Source organism: Aulonocara sp. 'chitande type north' Nkhata Bay, linkage group LG9, assembly GCF_057382095.1.
Source record: "Aulonocara sp. 'chitande type north' Nkhata Bay isolate Kocher_YH1m ecotype deep benthic linkage group LG9, A_spYH_male_GT1.1, whole genome shotgun sequence".
Classification (NCBI taxonomy): Eukaryota; Metazoa; Chordata; class Actinopteri; order Cichliformes; family Cichlidae; genus Aulonocara; species Aulonocara sp. 'chitande type north' Nkhata Bay.
In genome coordinates, this window is record NC_141352.1 from 32,488,921 (window position 1) to 32,507,626 (window position 18,706).

Here is an 18,706-nt window from a genome sequence, read left to right on the forward strand (position 1 = left end):
TTTTAAGTCTGTGGGGCTCACAAAAACAGAGGCAGCTGAATTAATCGGCCCTCGTACTGTCACTGGCAGGTGAGGATTAGCCTGGATGTGACCTCCTGCTCTCACAAACACAAGGCTAACAGAGAAATACACTTAATGCAGTTCAAACATATTTATTTATTAAAACTCAGTCAAATAATATAAACTGTCAACATTATTGTCACCATGCTTCTTACTGACTGATAATCTCAGGCAGGCTTCCACGCCTACAGTGGGAAAAATGACCGATTATACTGTATAAAAACCATATGAACGAAGTACATACATAGCAGTGTCCACTAGGGGCAGTAGTTGAGGTACACATGGTCTTGGCTTGTTGTTATTATTAAATTAGACAGAATGACACACAGAGCAGTAAAACTATCATCTGAAAGGTGCTTTCAACAGAAATGAGTTCATTTCCATGAGAGATACATTTTCTTCACTCCAAAAAAGGGGTTATTAAAAAAAAAACTTTCCATGCTCCTTATTAGTTGGTACTGGAAGCCTGGGGAAAAAATAAAAGACAAGCACAATGACTTTCATGTAATAATCACTTGGGGTGCATTTATTAGGACAGAACGGTGTAGTTACCTTCATTTTGTCGATAAACGTTTTGTTAATGGTCCCGCCCAAAGCGCGCAGCAGTTTGGGTGTGGGGGGTTTGGGTCCGAACAGCGCCAGTCCTTTTTTCTTCTCTTCTTCAACTTTAGCTGCTGCTGGACCTTTGGCCTTTATTAGTTTCCTACAGAGGTACAGAGGTTTGTTTACTACAGCAGCATTTATTATTATCATGTGGAAACTTCATATCTCAGGGATTACATGTGTACTTATGCGTCACACTGACAGGAAGGGGAAGCTCACTGTTCAAAGGTGTCCCAGCCTGATGAACATCACCAACAGCCCTTTTTCTGATGTCCACATAACACTTTTCTTTTCGCTTTGTTTGTAATCGTGCTGTTTTAAAGATCAGGCCTTGAAAATAAAAATAGGTCCACCCACTAACATGTGATTGTTTTCCTTGTGTGTAAAACTACCTGACTGGAATTTTATCTTAAAAATCGCTGCCATTTATACATGTTCACATACTTCCCCCCTCACAGATAGTGTATCATTGGTTTCCAGTAAATAAACCACCAAGTACAGAAGTTATTTCGTGAAATCAGCAGCAAATATTGAGTCAAATCCTTTGACTCACCTGCCCTTTCTGGCCAACACTTTCTGCGACTCCGGGTAATGAACCAAAATATCAAACAGGTCTTTCTTCTCCAGGACAAAGAGGTTGGCGAAGCCGTATGCTTTGACATTAGCTGTGCGCCTGTTCCCTCCATCTTTGGAGGACTGCAAGAGACTAAGAAACAGAAAGAGAAAACATTTCACTGTTCACTGATTGTGATTAATTGCCTCTGATGTTGATTAATTATCAGTATATATTTGTGCGCGTGTATCTGAACTCACCTGATTTCCCCAAAAACACAACCAGCTTTTAGTGTCACAAACACAATGCTGTTGTCGGGTCCTCCCACCACCTGCACCGCTCCACCTTTGATGATGTACATCTCTTTACCGATGTCACCCTACAAATAATTTACACAAATAAATTACTGAAGGGATGTTTTATGTGTATGTGCTTATAAAGGGCATTTTAGCTTTAAAAGAAGCCTGTGGTGGCCTTTTATATACACAGAACTTCTGAGATTAAAGTCATAAATTCAGACCTACAAGAACTCGGACATTAGAAGTTGTAAATTTTGGAGGAAAAAAAAAGTATTAACCTAATAAAAAATCACTGTCATGGGCTGTTTCCTTTGATCCTGCATTTTGAGTTTCATTCCTTTTTGTATTATGATGTTCTTGTTTGTGCAGTTTAGGCTTCATCCAGTTCTGCTGATATTGAGCTCTGTTTCCCTATCCGGTTGTTCAGTGATGACGCGACGAATCCTACTTCCGGGCCTAAAGTAGTCTGCGTTTAATATGGCTTTTGTGTTGTTAACATGTTTAATGTTATGTATTTTCTTCTATTTAATCTCAAAAAGCTCCTAAAACAGTCAGCGATCACTGTTGACCTCCCTCGGCTTTTATTACCGCTAATCATTTATTTAAGCTCAGTTTTTAAAACCTTACGATGTAACTACAGCCCAGCCCATGCAGCAGTATATGAATGACTAACCTCGTATTGTGGATGGATTATCTCAGTTGTTCTCCTGGCTGAAGTTTGGTCCTTTTACAGCATCCTGCCATGCGATTACATTTGTTCCTGACCACCGAAAACACTCATGTTAACTTTTATCGAGTGGAAAAAAAGTTAGCTTGTTCATATTATGCTAACATAGCTGTGTCGCTAGCGGTCACGTAGCACATCATTATATACCAGCTAGCCAAACTTCAGTGACCCTACAAACGTCACTGCTGTTTAGTTTTCTGTCTTCATTTATGTTGGAAGTGATAACAGAGCTGTACGTTTTAATTTGTTTCCAAAACCCGCAGTCAGGACATGCTATATTGTATTTAGATAGAAGCTAGCGAGCTAACTTCCTGCTAACTTCTAACTCCGTTAAATGTCATAAATGTCCGTTTTCATGGATGCCTGGATGTTAAACTCAATTGTTACACCTGGTAGAGCAGAACGCTGATCATTTTATTAAAGATGAAAGACTTTAGACAGTTTTTCAACTCTCAGTAATGCCACAGTGATCGTTTGATATGTGGACCTGCAGCGGAGTTTAGACCCAGACACGGCTAGTGACATCAGACTGAACAACCGGATAGTTTTGCTCCAAGTGTCTGCATTTGGGTCATCCTACTGTCACCACGCGGTCTGCTAGCGCAGACCCTGACAATGAACTATTTTATAAGATTATAAAGTCATTTTTCCAAATTTAAAAGTAAAATATGCAACGCTGTCTGAGGTTTTATCATAATTATGAATTTTAGAGAAACAAAACTTGGATATTTTTGACGTTCAAGTGGTAAAAAAATAAGTTAGCTAAAAATGTACTCGACAATGGAGGATATGCAGTTGTAACTAATGTAAAAATCTGTCATCACAATGAAATAAGTGTGTTTGCCTCTTTACAGTCTGTATGCTTGTCATCATATGGTGAATCAGGGCTAAAACGAGTATCTCCTTATTGCCAAGTTTGATTACACAACATCAGTTTATCCTCCCCAGCACATTTTTACTTTTTTGTATTTAATGTCCCTCAATTGTTGGCATAAAATGATGATAAACTTTTAAAAAATTAAGTAATTTGTTGTGTTTCATTCACATTTGAAGTTGACGATGATTGTGTAAGACTTAACACACCTTCTTCACAACAAAGTCTCCGGGCAGATAAATGATCGACTTGAGCCTCAGCAACATGTCCACTAACATCTGCTGGTCACAGCCCTGTGGAAACATATGAAGATATTTAACTGACCAACCATCTCCCAGTCTCCCAGTTACTGTCTGGGCTATATATTTATTTTTTCTAATGAGTGTGCACCTTGAAAAGATCAATCTTCTGGAAGGTCGCCAGGTTGATGTCCACAGCAATGGCTGTTCTCATCACTAGAGGCATCTTGTCCAGCAGCTCGGACTCATCTGAAAACACGGAGATGAAGAATTATTATTTAATTCAGTGTTAAAACTTTCTGCACCTGGCACAATAGTAGGACTGACGTCTGATTTGTGTCCTATAATTAAAGCGTTTCTCACACACTCTTAAAGACTGAAATGAAGATTTTATCCAGTGACTACTGACCCAGCATGCCCTGAGCGTCCCAGGTGTAGGTGTACCAGGTGCGGACTCGGTTCTGTATCAAAGACGGGATGTGATTGGTCACCATGTACTCCACAGTGTTGTCCATGGAAGAACGGAAGTAAGTCTGTCCTGCTGTCGCTGCACCAATGACATCTCTCATCTGAGACATTATGATGATAAGAAGAAAACCTTTGTTTAAACTAAATAAATACTCCTCTCACTTAGACAGTAGAATGAATGTGCTTTTGTTGTTTTTGACAGTCAAGACATCACAGGGAACCAGTGAAATACTATAGACAGAGTAACGGATACTGGAGTATTGCAGGTTTATTCATCTATCTACATAAACAGGACAAGTGGGGGAGAATAAGAGACAATCGTTTACTACTACTAGTACTACTTGCAGTTAATGATGCTAAAAGGATGCTAATCAGGACTCCAGATGAAGTAAGGATGCTGGGGGCTGTGACTCATGCTATGGGGCAGAGTGTCCTCTGTATTACCTGTCCAATCAAACTGGAGAACACAAAGACGCCCAAGAAAAAATTAGTCATCTGAAAGGTAATCTCAAAGACGGTTTCGGGTTCATTAAGACCCCCGATGTTGATCAGACTGCGGACAGCAAAGTAGTAACAACGCAGGTACCTGTGGAGAGTTTTGGGGGGGGGAGGGGGGGGGGGGTGTCAGAGAGGGGTGTCATAAACTGTATTGGATGTTTTGGGGTCGTGTGGGGGAAAATGGAGTTTGTTTCTTTGTTTTGCATAAAATGGCAGTGGTGGGTTCTGGGCACGTTTGAGCGATTTCCTTGATGTCTTGCTGAAATTGCTTTAGCTTCCTAAAGAGAAAAAAATATTAAAAGAAAAGAGAAAGTAAAATAACAAAAATGCTACGAGAAAGAAGCTACCTGGCCAAGCATGGTGGACATAAAGAATGCCCCGAAAAGGTAGTTGGTCATCTGAAAGATCAGCCCGAATGTGGTGTCAGGAGTTGGTAACTCGGCGATCAGTAGCAGGGACTTCTCGGCATAGAAGAAGCAGCTGAGGTAACTGCAGCCACAGCATCAGCAGCAAACATAGGACATATGAAAGATTTTGACTGGATGCTTTGTGAGCTGGAACTCATAACTCTGTGCGATAAACCAGAGACTTTTTTTTAGGTAATTTTGTTTCTCTGCTATAACCTTTTGTTATGCATTGCTAACATTATCCCCCTATGTGCTCATTTTCTACCTTTCTGTATCATGTTGGTGAGTGAACATGTTTAATATGGTCATTTGTGAGTACAGATGTTCCCCTAGCCACTGTTTTCAAACCATCAGCCAATCATTAGAAAGTTGCACAGAGGGAGGGAAGAAAAAACAGTTTGTTGTAACTGTGACTCGTGCACAGTGTTGGGGAGTAACAGAATACATGTACCGCCGTTACGTATTTAAAATACAAAATATGAGTAACTGTATTCCATTACAGTTACCGTTTAAAAAGGTGGTATTCAGAATACAGTTACTTTGCTGAAATAAAGGGATTACACGGCGGTATTTTCCTGTTTGATATGTTCGCCTATGCTCTCTCTATTTTGGGTTTCCCTGCCGGTGGAAACCCAAACAAAACACGCATTAAGAGGCTCAAATGCCTGTGTCTCAATCTCGCGTCTCATAATGATGTGAAGAAATATTTAAAAAAATGATTTAATATGAAGGCAATAGGCAGAATGCTACAGGCATAGCCCTAAAGAATGTAGCCTGATGGGCAGTGCAGTCCGTGCTGCAGGGAGAATGGACTGCCATACCCGTTATGTGTCTGTGAGCGAGGGAGGGAGAAAAAGGAAAAGTACAAGATGTCATCGAGCAGAAACGGGAGCTGGAAGCATGTAAATATAATAATAACCACTGCAGCCAAGAAGAGTGCCTGACGAGCCCAGTTGTAAGTAAGCTATTAAGACTCGACTGTACACTGTGTTCGTGTTTTCCTCCGAAACAATAAATTCGGTTGGAGCAGCCTTTCAACGCCTCTCTCTGTCTCTCGCTAGCAACGTTGACCCAGACAACAAAGTAAAGCCAGTTTTCAACTACGAGCACAACACGAACCCAACGTATTAGCCAGAGGTCCCTTTATGGTTTTACGCCTTTACGGTTCAGAGCCGCGGACCTGTTTTATATACGCGGAATAGTTTTCTATACGAGATCGCTGCAAAAAGCGCAGTTACCTAATGTCCACCCTCCCTGTTACTCATTTTATATTTAGATTTAAAAATCTAGTTGGTATTGGTATGGCGAGTAACCTTCAGTAATAGTAATAAATCACACAGCAATAGTACATTCATGTAGTTGTAAAAAAGCATGATAATATATTAAGTAATCCAAAGTATTCAGAATACGTTACTCTCATTGAGTAATGTAACGGAATATGTTACAAAAACATTTTGGGGCATGTATTCTGTAATCTGTAGTGGAATACATTTTAAAAGTAACCTTCCCAACACTGCTCGTGCAAAAGCTGCTCTAGCAGAGTCTCAGAATACAGTATGAGCATGCTAGGTCCACATCAAGAGTTGGCAGAAAAAAAGATGAGAAAATCCCTCCAACTCAAACACAAGTGGCTGTATAGAAGTGCTGTACTTACGCGCTGCCTACGCCGGAGTAGACCCATTTAGTTTTACCAATGCCCTGATATTCTGAGGCCACGTAGTAGAAGCAGGCATTAAGGTGGAGCACGAAGAGCAGATAACCAATTGTGCGAATCACTCTAAGAGGGGTAATAAAGAGAGTTATTGATATGGCCACATTTTGACATTTTTGCTATCTCAGTTAATTGCATTGTATACTGGATGGATCAGTGGGTGGATGGATGGACGGATCGGTGGATGGACGGATGGGTTGGTGGATGGATGGATGGATGGATGGATGGACGGACGGACGGATCGGTGGATGGATAGATGGGTTGGTGGATGGATGGATGGATGGATGGATCGGTGGATGGATGGATGGATCGGTGGATGGATGAATGGATGGATGGATCAGTGGGTGGATGGATGGATGGATGGATGGATGGATGGATGGATGGATGGATGGACGGATCGGTGGATGGATGGATGGGTTGGTGGATGGATGGATGGATGGATGGATGGATGGATCGGTGGGTGGATGGATGATGGATGGATCGGTGGATGGATGGATCAGTGGGTGGATGGACGGATGGGTTGGTGGATGGATGGATGGATGGATGGGTTGGTGGATGGATGGATGGATGGGTTGGTGGATGGATGGATGGATGGATGGATGGATGGATGGATCGGTGGATGGATGGATGGATGAATGGATGGACGGATCGGTGGATGGATGGGTTGGTGGATGGATGGATGGATGGATCGGTGGGTGGATGGATGATGGATGGATCGGTGGGTGGATGGACGGATGGGTTGGTGGATGGATGGATGGATGGATGGGTTGGTGGATGGATGGATGGATGGGTTGGTGGGTGGATGGATGGATGGATGGATGGATGGATGGATGGATGGATGGATCGGTGGATGAATGGACGGATGGGTTGGTGGATGGATGGATGGATCGGTGGATGGATGGATGGATCGGTGGGTGGGTGGATGGATGGATGGATGGATGGATCGGTGGGTGGATGGATGGATGGGTTGGTGGATGGATGGATGGGTTGGTGGGTGGATGGATGGATCGGTGGGTGGATGGATGATGGATGGATTGGTGGGTGGATGGATGCATGGATGGATGGTCTTACCTCCAGATGTAAGCCTTGGCCATGATGCTCTCTAGACGATCACTGAACTCAAAAAATGTGTCCATCTTGAAAACAGGTGAGGAAATGTGAGCCAGATGAGAGCCAAAGTACATTTAATAGGCGTTGTTTATTGTCTCATTCATCTAAACATTATTTAAGTAGATTTACCTTCAGTAGACGATTGACTCTGAAGGCAGATTTGAATCCAAATTGGATGTACAACAAGTCAAATGGAAAGACTGACACCACGTCTGCCTGTGAAAGAGACAGACAGCTGTAAGGTCGCTGACTCTAATTAAGTACATAACTTCAAAGCTCAAGGGATTAAAGTGATCATACCAGGAATCTCTCTGAATCTCTGTAGTGCTTCTTTGTCATCACTCTGTCTTTCTGCAAGGGAATAAAAGTGACTTTGTCATTCAGGCCAGTGTTTTTCTCTGTCAGCAGTCAGGATCATTTCCCACTTACAATGATGTCTCCTCCTTTGACGAACTGTTTGCGGGGTTGGGAGATGACAGAGTCCACCAGGTAGATGATGTCAGCCAACACATCCAGGGTGAACCAGTAAGGGATGGAGATCTCAGTGTGGTAGGGGAAGCACAGGCGGGCCGTGATGAACCACGTGTTGTAGTTAAAGGCCACAGTCACCAAGCTTAGCCATGCAATGTAGCGACGGTCCGTGAAAGGGTCTATGGTTTGCCCAAACACAGAGTCCATCAGGTCCTCGAGTGGCTTCAACACAGTGTCCACCACTGACCACATTGCCTCGGATATCCTGGTTCTTATACTCTTCTTCTCCTCCTGCTGTTTGGCCTCTGCTGCCTTTTGTTCTGCTTTCTTTTGCTCATCCTCCTTTTTCTTCTTCTCCTGCTCCTCTTTTTTCTTCTTGTCTGCCTCCTCCTTCTTTATCCGTGCCTCCTCTGCCTGTTGTCTCCTTTCCTCTATGACTCTGTTGTAGTCGTCTTTGCGTAGCAGTGGCGCTGAAAGGATAAAGGGGCTGAGTGAGCAACAGTTAAATATTAAGAATTAGTTTCCTTACTGCCCCATGAAAACAATAACATTTTTTTTTGATTTTTGATTTTATTGATTAGCATTCAAATTCAAATCTCAGTGAAAACAGTGAAAAAAAAAAAACAGTGAAAATAGAACAAAAATCTACCATAAAGAAAGAAAGCATGAGACAAGGCTAATCAAAAGGTATTGGCTGAAGCATTTGCTTATTACGCCAACCCTTTTCACAAAATATCTTTTTGTATGCAGCTCCTGTACATAGGGCTTGAAGAAAATAATAAAACAAAGCAAAAACCAAACAAACAAACAAACAACAATAAAAAAAAAAAACCCAAAGAAAAAAAAACTTTCCACCTTAGATAAGTAACTACATCAAAGCAAAAGAATCAAGAGGTTATTTTTTTTCTCCTTTTTGCTCTTTTCATTCTTGATTTATATATTTTTCTAATACTCTATTTTTAAACATGTTTTTAAACAAGGAAAATGAACTACACCACAGATATTAGAAATATTAGATACATCCACAGATATTAGAAATATTAGAAAATCTGCAGCACTGAATGGTTTTGTGTTGGCACTCACTGACAGGAGGGGTTATCTCAGGGGATGAAGCATACTGATCAGTCACTTTCTCCTTGAAGAGCTGCTTTCTTTCTCTCATCTTCATGATTATGGCTCTGAGGTGCTCATCTGAGTACTTGTTGATGACTATGGGGGGAGGTGGAGGGGGGACTCCCTCCTCTCTGAGGAAGCAAAATAAGAAAGTTGCGCTGTTATTGGCAGTGAGTGAGTTTCTGATGTAGCGAGGATAGAAAAATCATAAAAACTCCTAAAAATTCCTGATGTGAATGAGGAATTTCAACCAATTAAAAAAAAGGAACAAATCAGGAAAAGTTGTGTAATAATCAGAGACTCCACTCGGCATTAATGATTCAACACCTGTTCTACTCCAGCATTTAAAGTTGCCTAGAGGTAAGATTTTACTCTGAAAAATCTGGAACTTTACTTTAACATGCATTAAGAGGTTTTCTGGTCATGTAGCAGTCACATTGTACTGACACACAACACAAAACTATCCACAACACTACACACTACTACACAAGACAACCAGAGATGTAATCCGATTACTTTTTTCAAGTAACAAGTAAAGTAAGGGATTACTATTGCAAAAAAGGTAATTAGATTACTGTTACTTTCCTGTGAGCATGCTGCGTTATTGCGTTACTAAAACCGTGATTTTTTTTTTTGCAAGAGTGTCTCATGACAATGACGTAAGTGAGTGCGACGTTTGTGGCAACAGCTGTGTGCAGATCAACAATGGATAATAGCTGTATCCCAAAACGTCGGCTGCATCCTTCGGAGGACCCGGCTTTCGCAGTCTACGTGGGCCGGGTCCTCCGAAGACCGAGAAGGCTGGAAGTGCGAGGCTGTGAAATAGGACAGTCTAGCCTTCAGATTTTCGTCTTTGTCGGTGGAGTTTAACAAACTCGGCCGTCTGCTCCTTGCTATCTAAAATATAACAGGACACTGGCGTAAATTCTCGACTGTCTCACACTTCTTTTTATGACGTTTATTCAGCAGTGTGAAAATCCCGGAGGAACCCACCCGATGGATTAATAAAGTTTTATTTAATCTAATAATCTAATAACTTTGATCTCAGCCAAACCGATTTACTCCGGAACAAATAAAACACAGAAAAAAGGCAAACAATTACATTTTTAAGTTATCCGAGTGACTTACATATTATGTTTAACCCGAGTAGCGAAAGAGCGGGGGTCTGAAAACGATGAAGCCGGGAGTCCGCTGCTCTCACCGGCTCGACCGGCGCACTTTTGCAAATATGTGATGTCTTGATAAACCAAGCAGATATTTGAAATGTACACAGCTACTTTCTCGCCTGAAAATATGTTAAAAGTTTATTTTGTGACCCAGAAAGATTAATAAGAGTAATTTTAAAACTTAGTAGTGGCTTAGTAGTAGTGTTGGAAACTGAAATTGGCTGGGCCGTGCTATGAATTCTGGGATATGGTGGGCCACGAAGGACACACCCGACCCTGTCACTACTCGATCCGTACTGGAAATCCGATCGGTACCCCGCATGCGCATGAAGCGCCTTGAGGCGACTTTTGTTGTGATTTGGCACTATATAAATAAAATTGAATTGAATTGAATTGAATTGAAAAGGTGTCTACTTCCGGTCGAAGCGTTTTACGATAGTTACGGGTCAGAGTATCTGTTAAGATGTTAGGAATAATAAGTATCTCTTAAAATGTTTCCAGTAATGAAGCATTTCAGTACAATGTAGACAAAAACGGAAAATAAAAAGATAGTTACGGATCAGGACTCCCCGATCCTTACTACGCATGTGCAAAGTCGGACCATACAAATCGGGTCTACCTGATCCGTACCGCGCATGTGCAGGGGTTTTCTTCTTCTTCTGTTCGTATGATGGCAGTTTACTCCCCAGTGTAAGAGGATACTGCCACCTGCTGACTGAGCGAATGAACCCTATTGTAAACTGATTTAACGTCATTACAAACGTGTGTTAAATTTGATTTAGTGATAGTTGAGTGTGTTTATGCTTGTCTGTGTGGAGAGGATTGATTGGAATAGCGATGATGATGTCTGCTATCATTGTCAGTTGTTAGTAAGCAGTTCATCTGGCTGATGAATCTACATGTGACATATTACAAAGTCTGTATTATTAACTCTGTAATTAGGCGCTATTCTTCTTATTTTACGGCGCTTAACAGATACTCTGACCCGTAAAATGCTATCATAAAATGCTTCGACCGGAAGTAGACACCTTTTGCGCATGCGGGGTACCGATCGGGTTTCCAGTACGGATCGGGTGGTGACAGAGAGTACAGGGAGTGCAGAATTATTAGGCAAATGAGTATTTTGTCCACATCATCCTCTTCATGCATGTTGTCTTACTCCAAGCTGTATAGGCTCGAAAGCCTACTACCAATTAAGCATATTAGGTGATGTGCATCTCTGTAATGAGAAGGGGTGTGGTCTAATGACATCAACACCCTATATCAGGTGTGCATAATTATTAGGCAACTTCCTTTCCTTTGGCAAAATGGGTCAAAAGAAGGACTTGACAGGCTCAGAAAAGTCAAAAATAGTGAGCTATCTTGCAGAGGGATGCAGCAGTCTCAAAATTGCAAAGCTTCTGAAGCGTGATCATCGAACAATCAAGCGTTTCATTCAAAATAGTCAACAGGGTCGCAAGAAGCGTGTGGAAAAACCAAGGTGCAAAATAACTGCCCATGAACTGAGAAAAGTCAAGCGTACAGCTGCCAAGATGCCACTTGCCACCAGTTTGGCCATATTTCAGAGCTGCAACATCACTGGAGTGCCCAAAAGCACAAGGTGTGCAATACTCAGAGACATGGCCAAGGTAAGAAAGGCTGAAAGACGACCACCACTGAACAAGACACACAAGCTGAAACGTCAAGACTGGGCCAAGAAATATCTCACGACTGATTTTTCTAAGGTTTTATGGACTGATGAAATGAGAGTGAGTCTTGATGGGCCAGATGGATGGGCCCGTGGCTGGATTGGTAAAGGGCAGAGAGCTCCAGTCCGACTCAGACGCCAGCAAGGTGGAGGTGGAGTACTGGTTTGGGCTGGTATCATCAAAGATGAGCTTGTGGGGCCTTTTCGGGTTGAGGATGGAGTCAAGCTCAACTCCCAGTCCTACTGCCAGTTCCTGGAAGACACCTTCTTCAAGCAGTGGTACAGGAAGAAGTCTGCATCCTTCAAGAAAAACATGATTTTCATGCAGGACAATGCTCCATCACACGCGTCCAAGTACTCCACAGCGTGGCTGGCAAGAAAGGGTATAAAAGAAGAAAAACTAATGACATGGCCTCCTTGTTCACCTGATCTGAACCCCATTGAGAACCTGTGGTCCATCATCAAATGTGAGATTTACAAGGAGGGAAAACAGTACACCTCTCTGAACAGTGTCTGGGAGGCTGTGGTTGCTGCTGCACGCAATGTTGATGGTGAACAGATCAAAACACTGACGGAATCCATGGATGGCAGGCTTTTGAGTGTCCTTGCAAAGAAAGGTGGCTATATTGGTCGCTGATTTGTTTTTGTTTTGTTTTTGAATGTCAGAAATGTATATTTGTGAATGTGGAGATGTTATATTGGTTTCACTGGTAAAAATAAATAATTGAAATGGGTATACATTTGTTTTTTGTTAAGTTGCCTAATAATTATGCACAGTAATAGTCACCTGCACACACAGATATCCCCCTAAAATAGCTAAAACTAAAAAAAACTAAAAACTACTTCCAAAAACATTCAACTTTGATATTAATGAGTTTTTTGGGTTCATTGAGAACATGGTTGTTGTTCAATAATAAAATTATTCCTCAAAAATACAACTTGCCTAATAATTCTGCACTCCCTGTAATATGACCGTGCAGCGTTTAAAGCGTGTAAGTACTGACCTTACTTTGAGTTTGATTCTGTAAAAAGTGACAAAAACATTAGGGTCTGCTGTTCACTGCGTGGGAAGAAAACTTCTTTTTACAGTGAAAAAAACCCTAAACTTCCGAGCAAGCGCCGAGTGCGCTGCCACAGGAATGTGAAATTCACAGAGAAACTGCTGGATCCTTCCACTGACATGACGGCTGCGGCACACCTGCACCAGAGCAAACCTCCGCCTGCCCCACTCCTGCTAAACAGGTGAAAATAGAGCAACAGGGCCGCTGAGTTTTTGATTTTATTTATTTTCTGCTGTGTTTTACTTGCATCTATTTGAAAGAGTGAGTGTAAACATAAAAACCAATTTTATTTTATGTGCTGGAATGTGCAGAAAATAGGTTTAAATGTTAAACAATTTTTTTCCAGTCAGAGAATGTTGCATATACTTTAATTTTTGGTTGATGCATAAAGTTAAAAGATTAAAACTAATAAAACAAGTTTTAAAAAGAGACTTTTTCATTTGATTACATTTTATATAATGGATGATGCAGAAAAAGTAGAATTGGGCTGAAAGATCTATTGCTTTATTACCTATTCAGGTCATAAATCATGTTTTTAAAAAGTAACTAAGTAACTAATTACTTTCATAAATAAGTAATTAGTAAAGTAACGGGATTACTTTTGGGGGGGAAGTAATCAGTAATTAGTTACTGATTACTTTTTCAAGTAACTTGACCAACACTGAAGACAACACATTAACTACACGCTCTCTCTCTCTTTTTCTGCTGTCTTTCTTTCTCTCTTTCTCTCTCTCTCTCTTGCTGTCACTCCTAAAACTTCACCCTCTTCCTAAACAAATATAATTTTTTGATTGGTCAGCATGGTACATTTTTCCACCAACACGAACGGGCTGTTTTTTGTTTAGTTTTTTAATTTTTTGGTCATAAGCAGAGAGTGCTTGCTAGCGCTGTCCTTAGACGTTAACGTGACGAAACTATTCAGGAAAAAACGCAGTGTATATATTGTTTATCAGGATTCTGGTTTTACGTGGCCTATCTGCACAATTTAAAAACTGGTATATATCACCCTGTTGCTTTGTCATCTTTAAGTGGTCACGTGATTAACTTACCACGACTACTTTATTCTTCCTCAGTCAAACAGCAGCACTCATGCAATTGTTTTGCCCCCCTGAGCTCCAGGTGTTGTGCCAAAAAGTGATTGCCGTCCGCGAGAGCGCTCGCAGCTGCTTAAAGCTGTAGCGCCCAGATTACTTACGTAGACAGCTACTTCCGTGCAACTGATATAAGGTGCAGTAAGCTGAACACAGCTTCAACTGTCTGTTTGTTGAAAAATAGTAACGCATCCGCGCCGCATTTTCTTGTTAGTAATAATAATGGATTGGATTTATATAGCGCTTTTCAAGGCACCCAAAGCGCTTTACAATACCACTATTCATTCACTCTCACATTCACACACTGGTGGAGGCAGCTACAGTTGTAGCCACAGCTGCCCTGGGGCAGACTGACAGAAGCGAGGCTGCCATATCGCGCCATCGGCCCCTCTGGCCAACACCAGTAGGCGGTAGGGTAAAGTGTCTTGCCCAAGGACACAACGACCAGGACAGAGAGCCCAGGGATCGAATCGGCAACCTTCCGGTTACAGATATGCTTCCCAACCCCCTGAGCCACGGTCGCCCCTTAAAGTAGTAACAGTAACTGCATTGTAACGATAGGAATAGTAATTAGTTAGATTACTCGTTACTGAAAAAAGTAACGCCGTTACTTGTAACTCCGTTATTGCCATCACTGATAAAGTATAATACACATTTAAGGTATATAAATGTAGAAATATTTGATTCAGTGCATTGCGACCATCCTCAGTGTTTATTTCAGTTTACAATCGTTCCCTTTTCATTCAGGACCCAGCTCAGTACCTGTGATTTGAAACGCTAAAAAGAGTGAATCACAGAGAGAAATAACTTGTGACATAAGAAGGATCACATTACACGGATAAATGCAATCAGCCAAGTGGTGCTCACTGCAGAGCCAAATGGATGGAGTCCAGCTTCACCTGTTTGTGGTTAAGGTTAGGGCACTTTGGGTCAGGGAGGACAGATCTAGAGGTCAGGCCAGGCTAGGCCAATAGCGGTCTTCCACTTCGGCCCGAGCTGTGAGAATGATGGATGCTCTCCCCCTAGTGGATAAAATTCTGTAGTGCCTTTGACAGAACAATACACCATGTTTAAACTGACACATCCAACATGCTGAGATCAGGCCCTGCAGTCAAATTAAAGTCAGTACATTTTCACACTTAATTGTCAGGTTGTTTTTCCATCGTTTCTTTCATTGTTTTCAGTGTGTAAATGGTACACTGTGCTGGGTTGGAGTACCGCCCCTGGTTTGTGGAAACTAAATGAAAGAAAGTTAAAGAAAGTGAGCCAACGCCGTGGTGACACCGGTTCTGGTAGGAAGCCTTTGCAGACTTAATCAACCCTAAAGGCGATGCAGCATTTCATCTCACTAATATGCCTCATAAAAGAAGAAGGACACATACTTGGGCGGTTTATATATGAGAAGGACACAGAGTAAACCACACACACTTCAGGTTTTGTGTAGCACTGGCAGTAAAAACTCCCAGTCTAGCTCTTCTGTAGAGTACCTCAGGATCCCCTCTGAGCTCTGACACTATTTATTCCACACATTACTTAAGCTGCTGGCACACACACACACACACACGCACGCTACCTGTCCTCCACCTGGAGCCTCTGGCTCTTGCCACCATTGTTGTGTCATATATATCATATCCTCGTTGAAATCCAACCTGTGCTTAGAACTACGAGGATCAGCCGTTGCTGCCTCTACCTGTCGCCTTCATAGTGTTTATTGAGGGACTAGAAGCAGCTCTGGTGAGCTCCTTAAAACCTAAAGAACTGAAAATCTTTTAATCCACTTTCAGGCCATCCCTCTTTTAATATGCATGTTGCTCCAGCAGGTAAAGATCTCACATGCTGCGCTTATCTCCCTGGGCACCCTCCCTCCCTCTCCGCCCTCTTGCCAGGGAATCTGATTAATTAGCGTCCATGGGGTGATTACTTTGATATAGGTTTGTGGTGTCACTTGGCAGGTGTGTGTTTGCAGTGAGCTAAAGTGGAGTTTGGAGGCTGGGCTGATATTCTGAGGATAAACACACTGTAACTAATCTCTGTAAACGCTTTTGACTGTCGGTGCACCCGCTTTCAAATGAAATGTACCTGGAAAAAATTAGGTAGAAGAAACAACACTGCAAGCGCATGTCTTACCCCTCAGCTCCAGCTTGATCGGGGTTTGGTGGAGGAGCTGGAGCCGCGGCTGGAGCTGGGGCAGGAGCTGGTGCCGAAGCTGGTGCCGGGGCCGCTGATGGTGCTGGTTCAGGGGCTGGGGGTGGTGCCGGCGATGGAGCTGATTCTAAGAAAGGGGAAAAAAATCCTACGTTTATTTTGGCTTTTCAAGATTGTTAGAAATGGTCCTCACCTCCTGGAAGAAGAATAAAAAAATGTTTGATCTTACCTAATTATTTATTTTGCATCGTTTGTTTTCCTGTAAAGCATTTCTTTTAGACATCTTTATAAAAATATTACACATTTAGAAATATAACCGTAACAATACATTAGATTAAGTTTTATATTTATAATGGTTTCTGTTTTCCCATTTATTTCTTTTAATTGCTAATTTCCTCATCATTGTATTATGTGTTTTCCTTATAGTCCCTTTAGTCTTATAACTGCATGTCATCCATCTGTGAAGCAACTACGAACTGTAAATGTGTTCATCCTTTTTTTGGCATCTTTGCTGCACTGGTTATGTGAAACCATTTTTATTTAGTTCATCATCTATTAAAGATTCCTGTAACATCTGTAAAAGAGAGAGACAAGACGCTGAATATGACATTTGAGGGGTTGATTATTCGCTGGCCGTGTTTCTGTCCGGCTTTCAGACACATTAGGCAACCGTGGGATCAGCAGAATGAAGTAACAGAACCTGGATGGATGATGGAGACAAACCTGATGTTATTCACTCCGGCTCCAAAAGGCCATTCAAACTTTCAGCAACACAATCAACAAATCAGTGAAATTCCATTTCTTGTCGAGCTCAGCAGTCGAGGAAACTCAACTAAAATGGAAACGGTCAGCAGGCGCGAGAGAAGTCGTCCAAGGCTGAACGTTTCATATTGGACATTTGTCCAAAGGCTTTCTCTTATTTTGGTCCCTTTTTGTCACTCGTTTGACTGTTTGCGCTTTATAACTATGACTATAACTATTATAACTACAGCTTTATACAAATAACAAGAATAAACAGAATAATACACGAGTGTGGAGGTGTTTCAGTAACACTGTGTTTCACTGCAGTATCTAATTAGCAAATACATTTGTAAAGAAGCTTATTATACAGTAAAACGTTACATACTTATTTCCCTTGTAAATAAACAAGTGTTGTATTTATGTGGATGGATATTGGTGGATTTAGATGTGGGTGTTTGGCCTATTACGTTGATTTGTCAGTTGCATTTGTATTAGTATGTCTTTTAAAAAAAATGATGATGCATATGTTTCTATTTGCTCGATGACCTGTGCAGGGACAACAAACTGTCATGTTAGATGAATAGTTTTTGTACACAGTCCCTGACAAATAAAGAGGGAAACCAAAATGAAGCGAAATTTAAAATAATCCATATTTTCTCATGTTCCCAACATATTAACAGTCAGTCTTGTTTTAATTTCACAGGATGGGACAAAAAAAAGGAACTGGGTAAACTTTTCAGCCGTTAGAATGACTCACCCTGTGGTTTGTCCACTTTCTTGTCTTCATTCTCCTTCTCAGCTGGCTTCTCCTCCTACACGACAAATCAACATTTTTTTTCTTCACAAAATCTGACGCCTGGCTCCATTTGTCAAACAGTGGACGCTTTAATTTCAGTGGCAGTTTTAAAGAATGGTGAATTCAGCGTTTGACAAATGACTGCCTCCCCTGATGGACACTTTTAAAAACAGGCTGCGTTCATGATAAAACAAATTTCAAAGTGCCCGTTTGGGTAATGAGTGATTTCAATGAGGTAGTGAAACAATTTTATTTGGGGTTTTTTTCTGTTTTGCTGCCAGGGTACAGAGCAGCTGGTTGAATGATAGAGGCAGACGAGACGCCACTGCTCATGTCTGTAACCAGTCAAAAATCTGGTTGACAATAACGATTTATTATAGTTAGTCTAATAACTGAATATACAGGCGGAACACATACCTTGGCTGGAGGTGGAGGTGGAGGTGGAGCTGGGTCAGGGGCTTTGCTAGTAGTCCCAGAGCCCTCTGGCACCTGCGGGCTGCTAAAGAGACCCTTCAACTTTGCAAACATGTCTAACGACCTACGAGTGCATCAGCCGTCCTGCCTGCTGCTTGTATGAGGGGAGTGTGGCGGGAGGCAAGGATCAAAACGATCCCTCAACTAGCCTGATCCCCTTCACTCCGCCTACCTTTTCTTCTCCACCTGTTTTAATTCAGCGTGTCCTCATAACCAAATTGACCCTAATTGCATTACTGTATTTAGCAGGACTAATACTCTTGCACTGAGCATAGCCCCCACCATCAGCAGTGACATGTCAGCCCATCCCTCAATTGGCTTAGGGGTGACCACTAAAGCAGGGAGGGCTGCTTAGCATGCGTGCGAATGTCTGTGGAGCACACTGTCATTCTTCTTATTGTAAGTGACACAC

At 41.8% G+C, this 18,706-nt stretch overlaps 1 protein-coding gene across 4 annotated transcripts; it reads right to left on the reverse strand.

Moving 5' to 3' along the window:
- Window positions 1–136: 136 nt before the first annotated feature.
- Window positions 137–18,392, reverse strand: LOC147322553 (cyclic nucleotide-gated channel beta-3-like). 4 transcript variants are annotated; one of them, XM_086307019.1, is made up of 17 exons: window positions 18,238–18,392; window positions 17,782–17,836; window positions 16,266–16,410; window positions 9,104–9,264; window positions 7,979–8,490; window positions 7,850–7,900; window positions 7,679–7,765; window positions 7,511–7,575; window positions 6,383–6,505; window positions 4,268–4,409; window positions 3,765–3,924; window positions 3,507–3,604; window positions 3,326–3,409; window positions 1,477–1,595; window positions 1,217–1,369; window positions 613–763; window positions 137–526 (listed from the first exon to the last, which is right to left on the reverse strand). In XM_086307019.1, the coding sequence occupies exons 1-17, from the start codon at window positions 18,346–18,348 to the stop codon at window positions 509–511; spliced, it is 2,235 nt and encodes a 744-aa protein (XP_086163145.1). In that variant the 5' UTR covers window positions 18,349–18,392; the 3' UTR covers window positions 137–508. The 4 variants fall into 4 exon arrangements, 3 of the variants coding, with proteins under 3 accessions (XP_086163145.1, XP_086163146.1, XP_086163147.1); XM_086307020.1 differs by lacking the exon at window positions 4,268–4,409 and adding an exon at window positions 4,669–4,810; XR_015131106.1 differs by lacking the exons at window positions 137–526; window positions 613–763; window positions 1,217–1,369 and adding an exon at window positions 2,189–2,275 and having other exon boundaries at window positions 1,482–1,595.
- Between the last annotated feature and the right edge of the window lie 314 nt (window positions 18,393–18,706).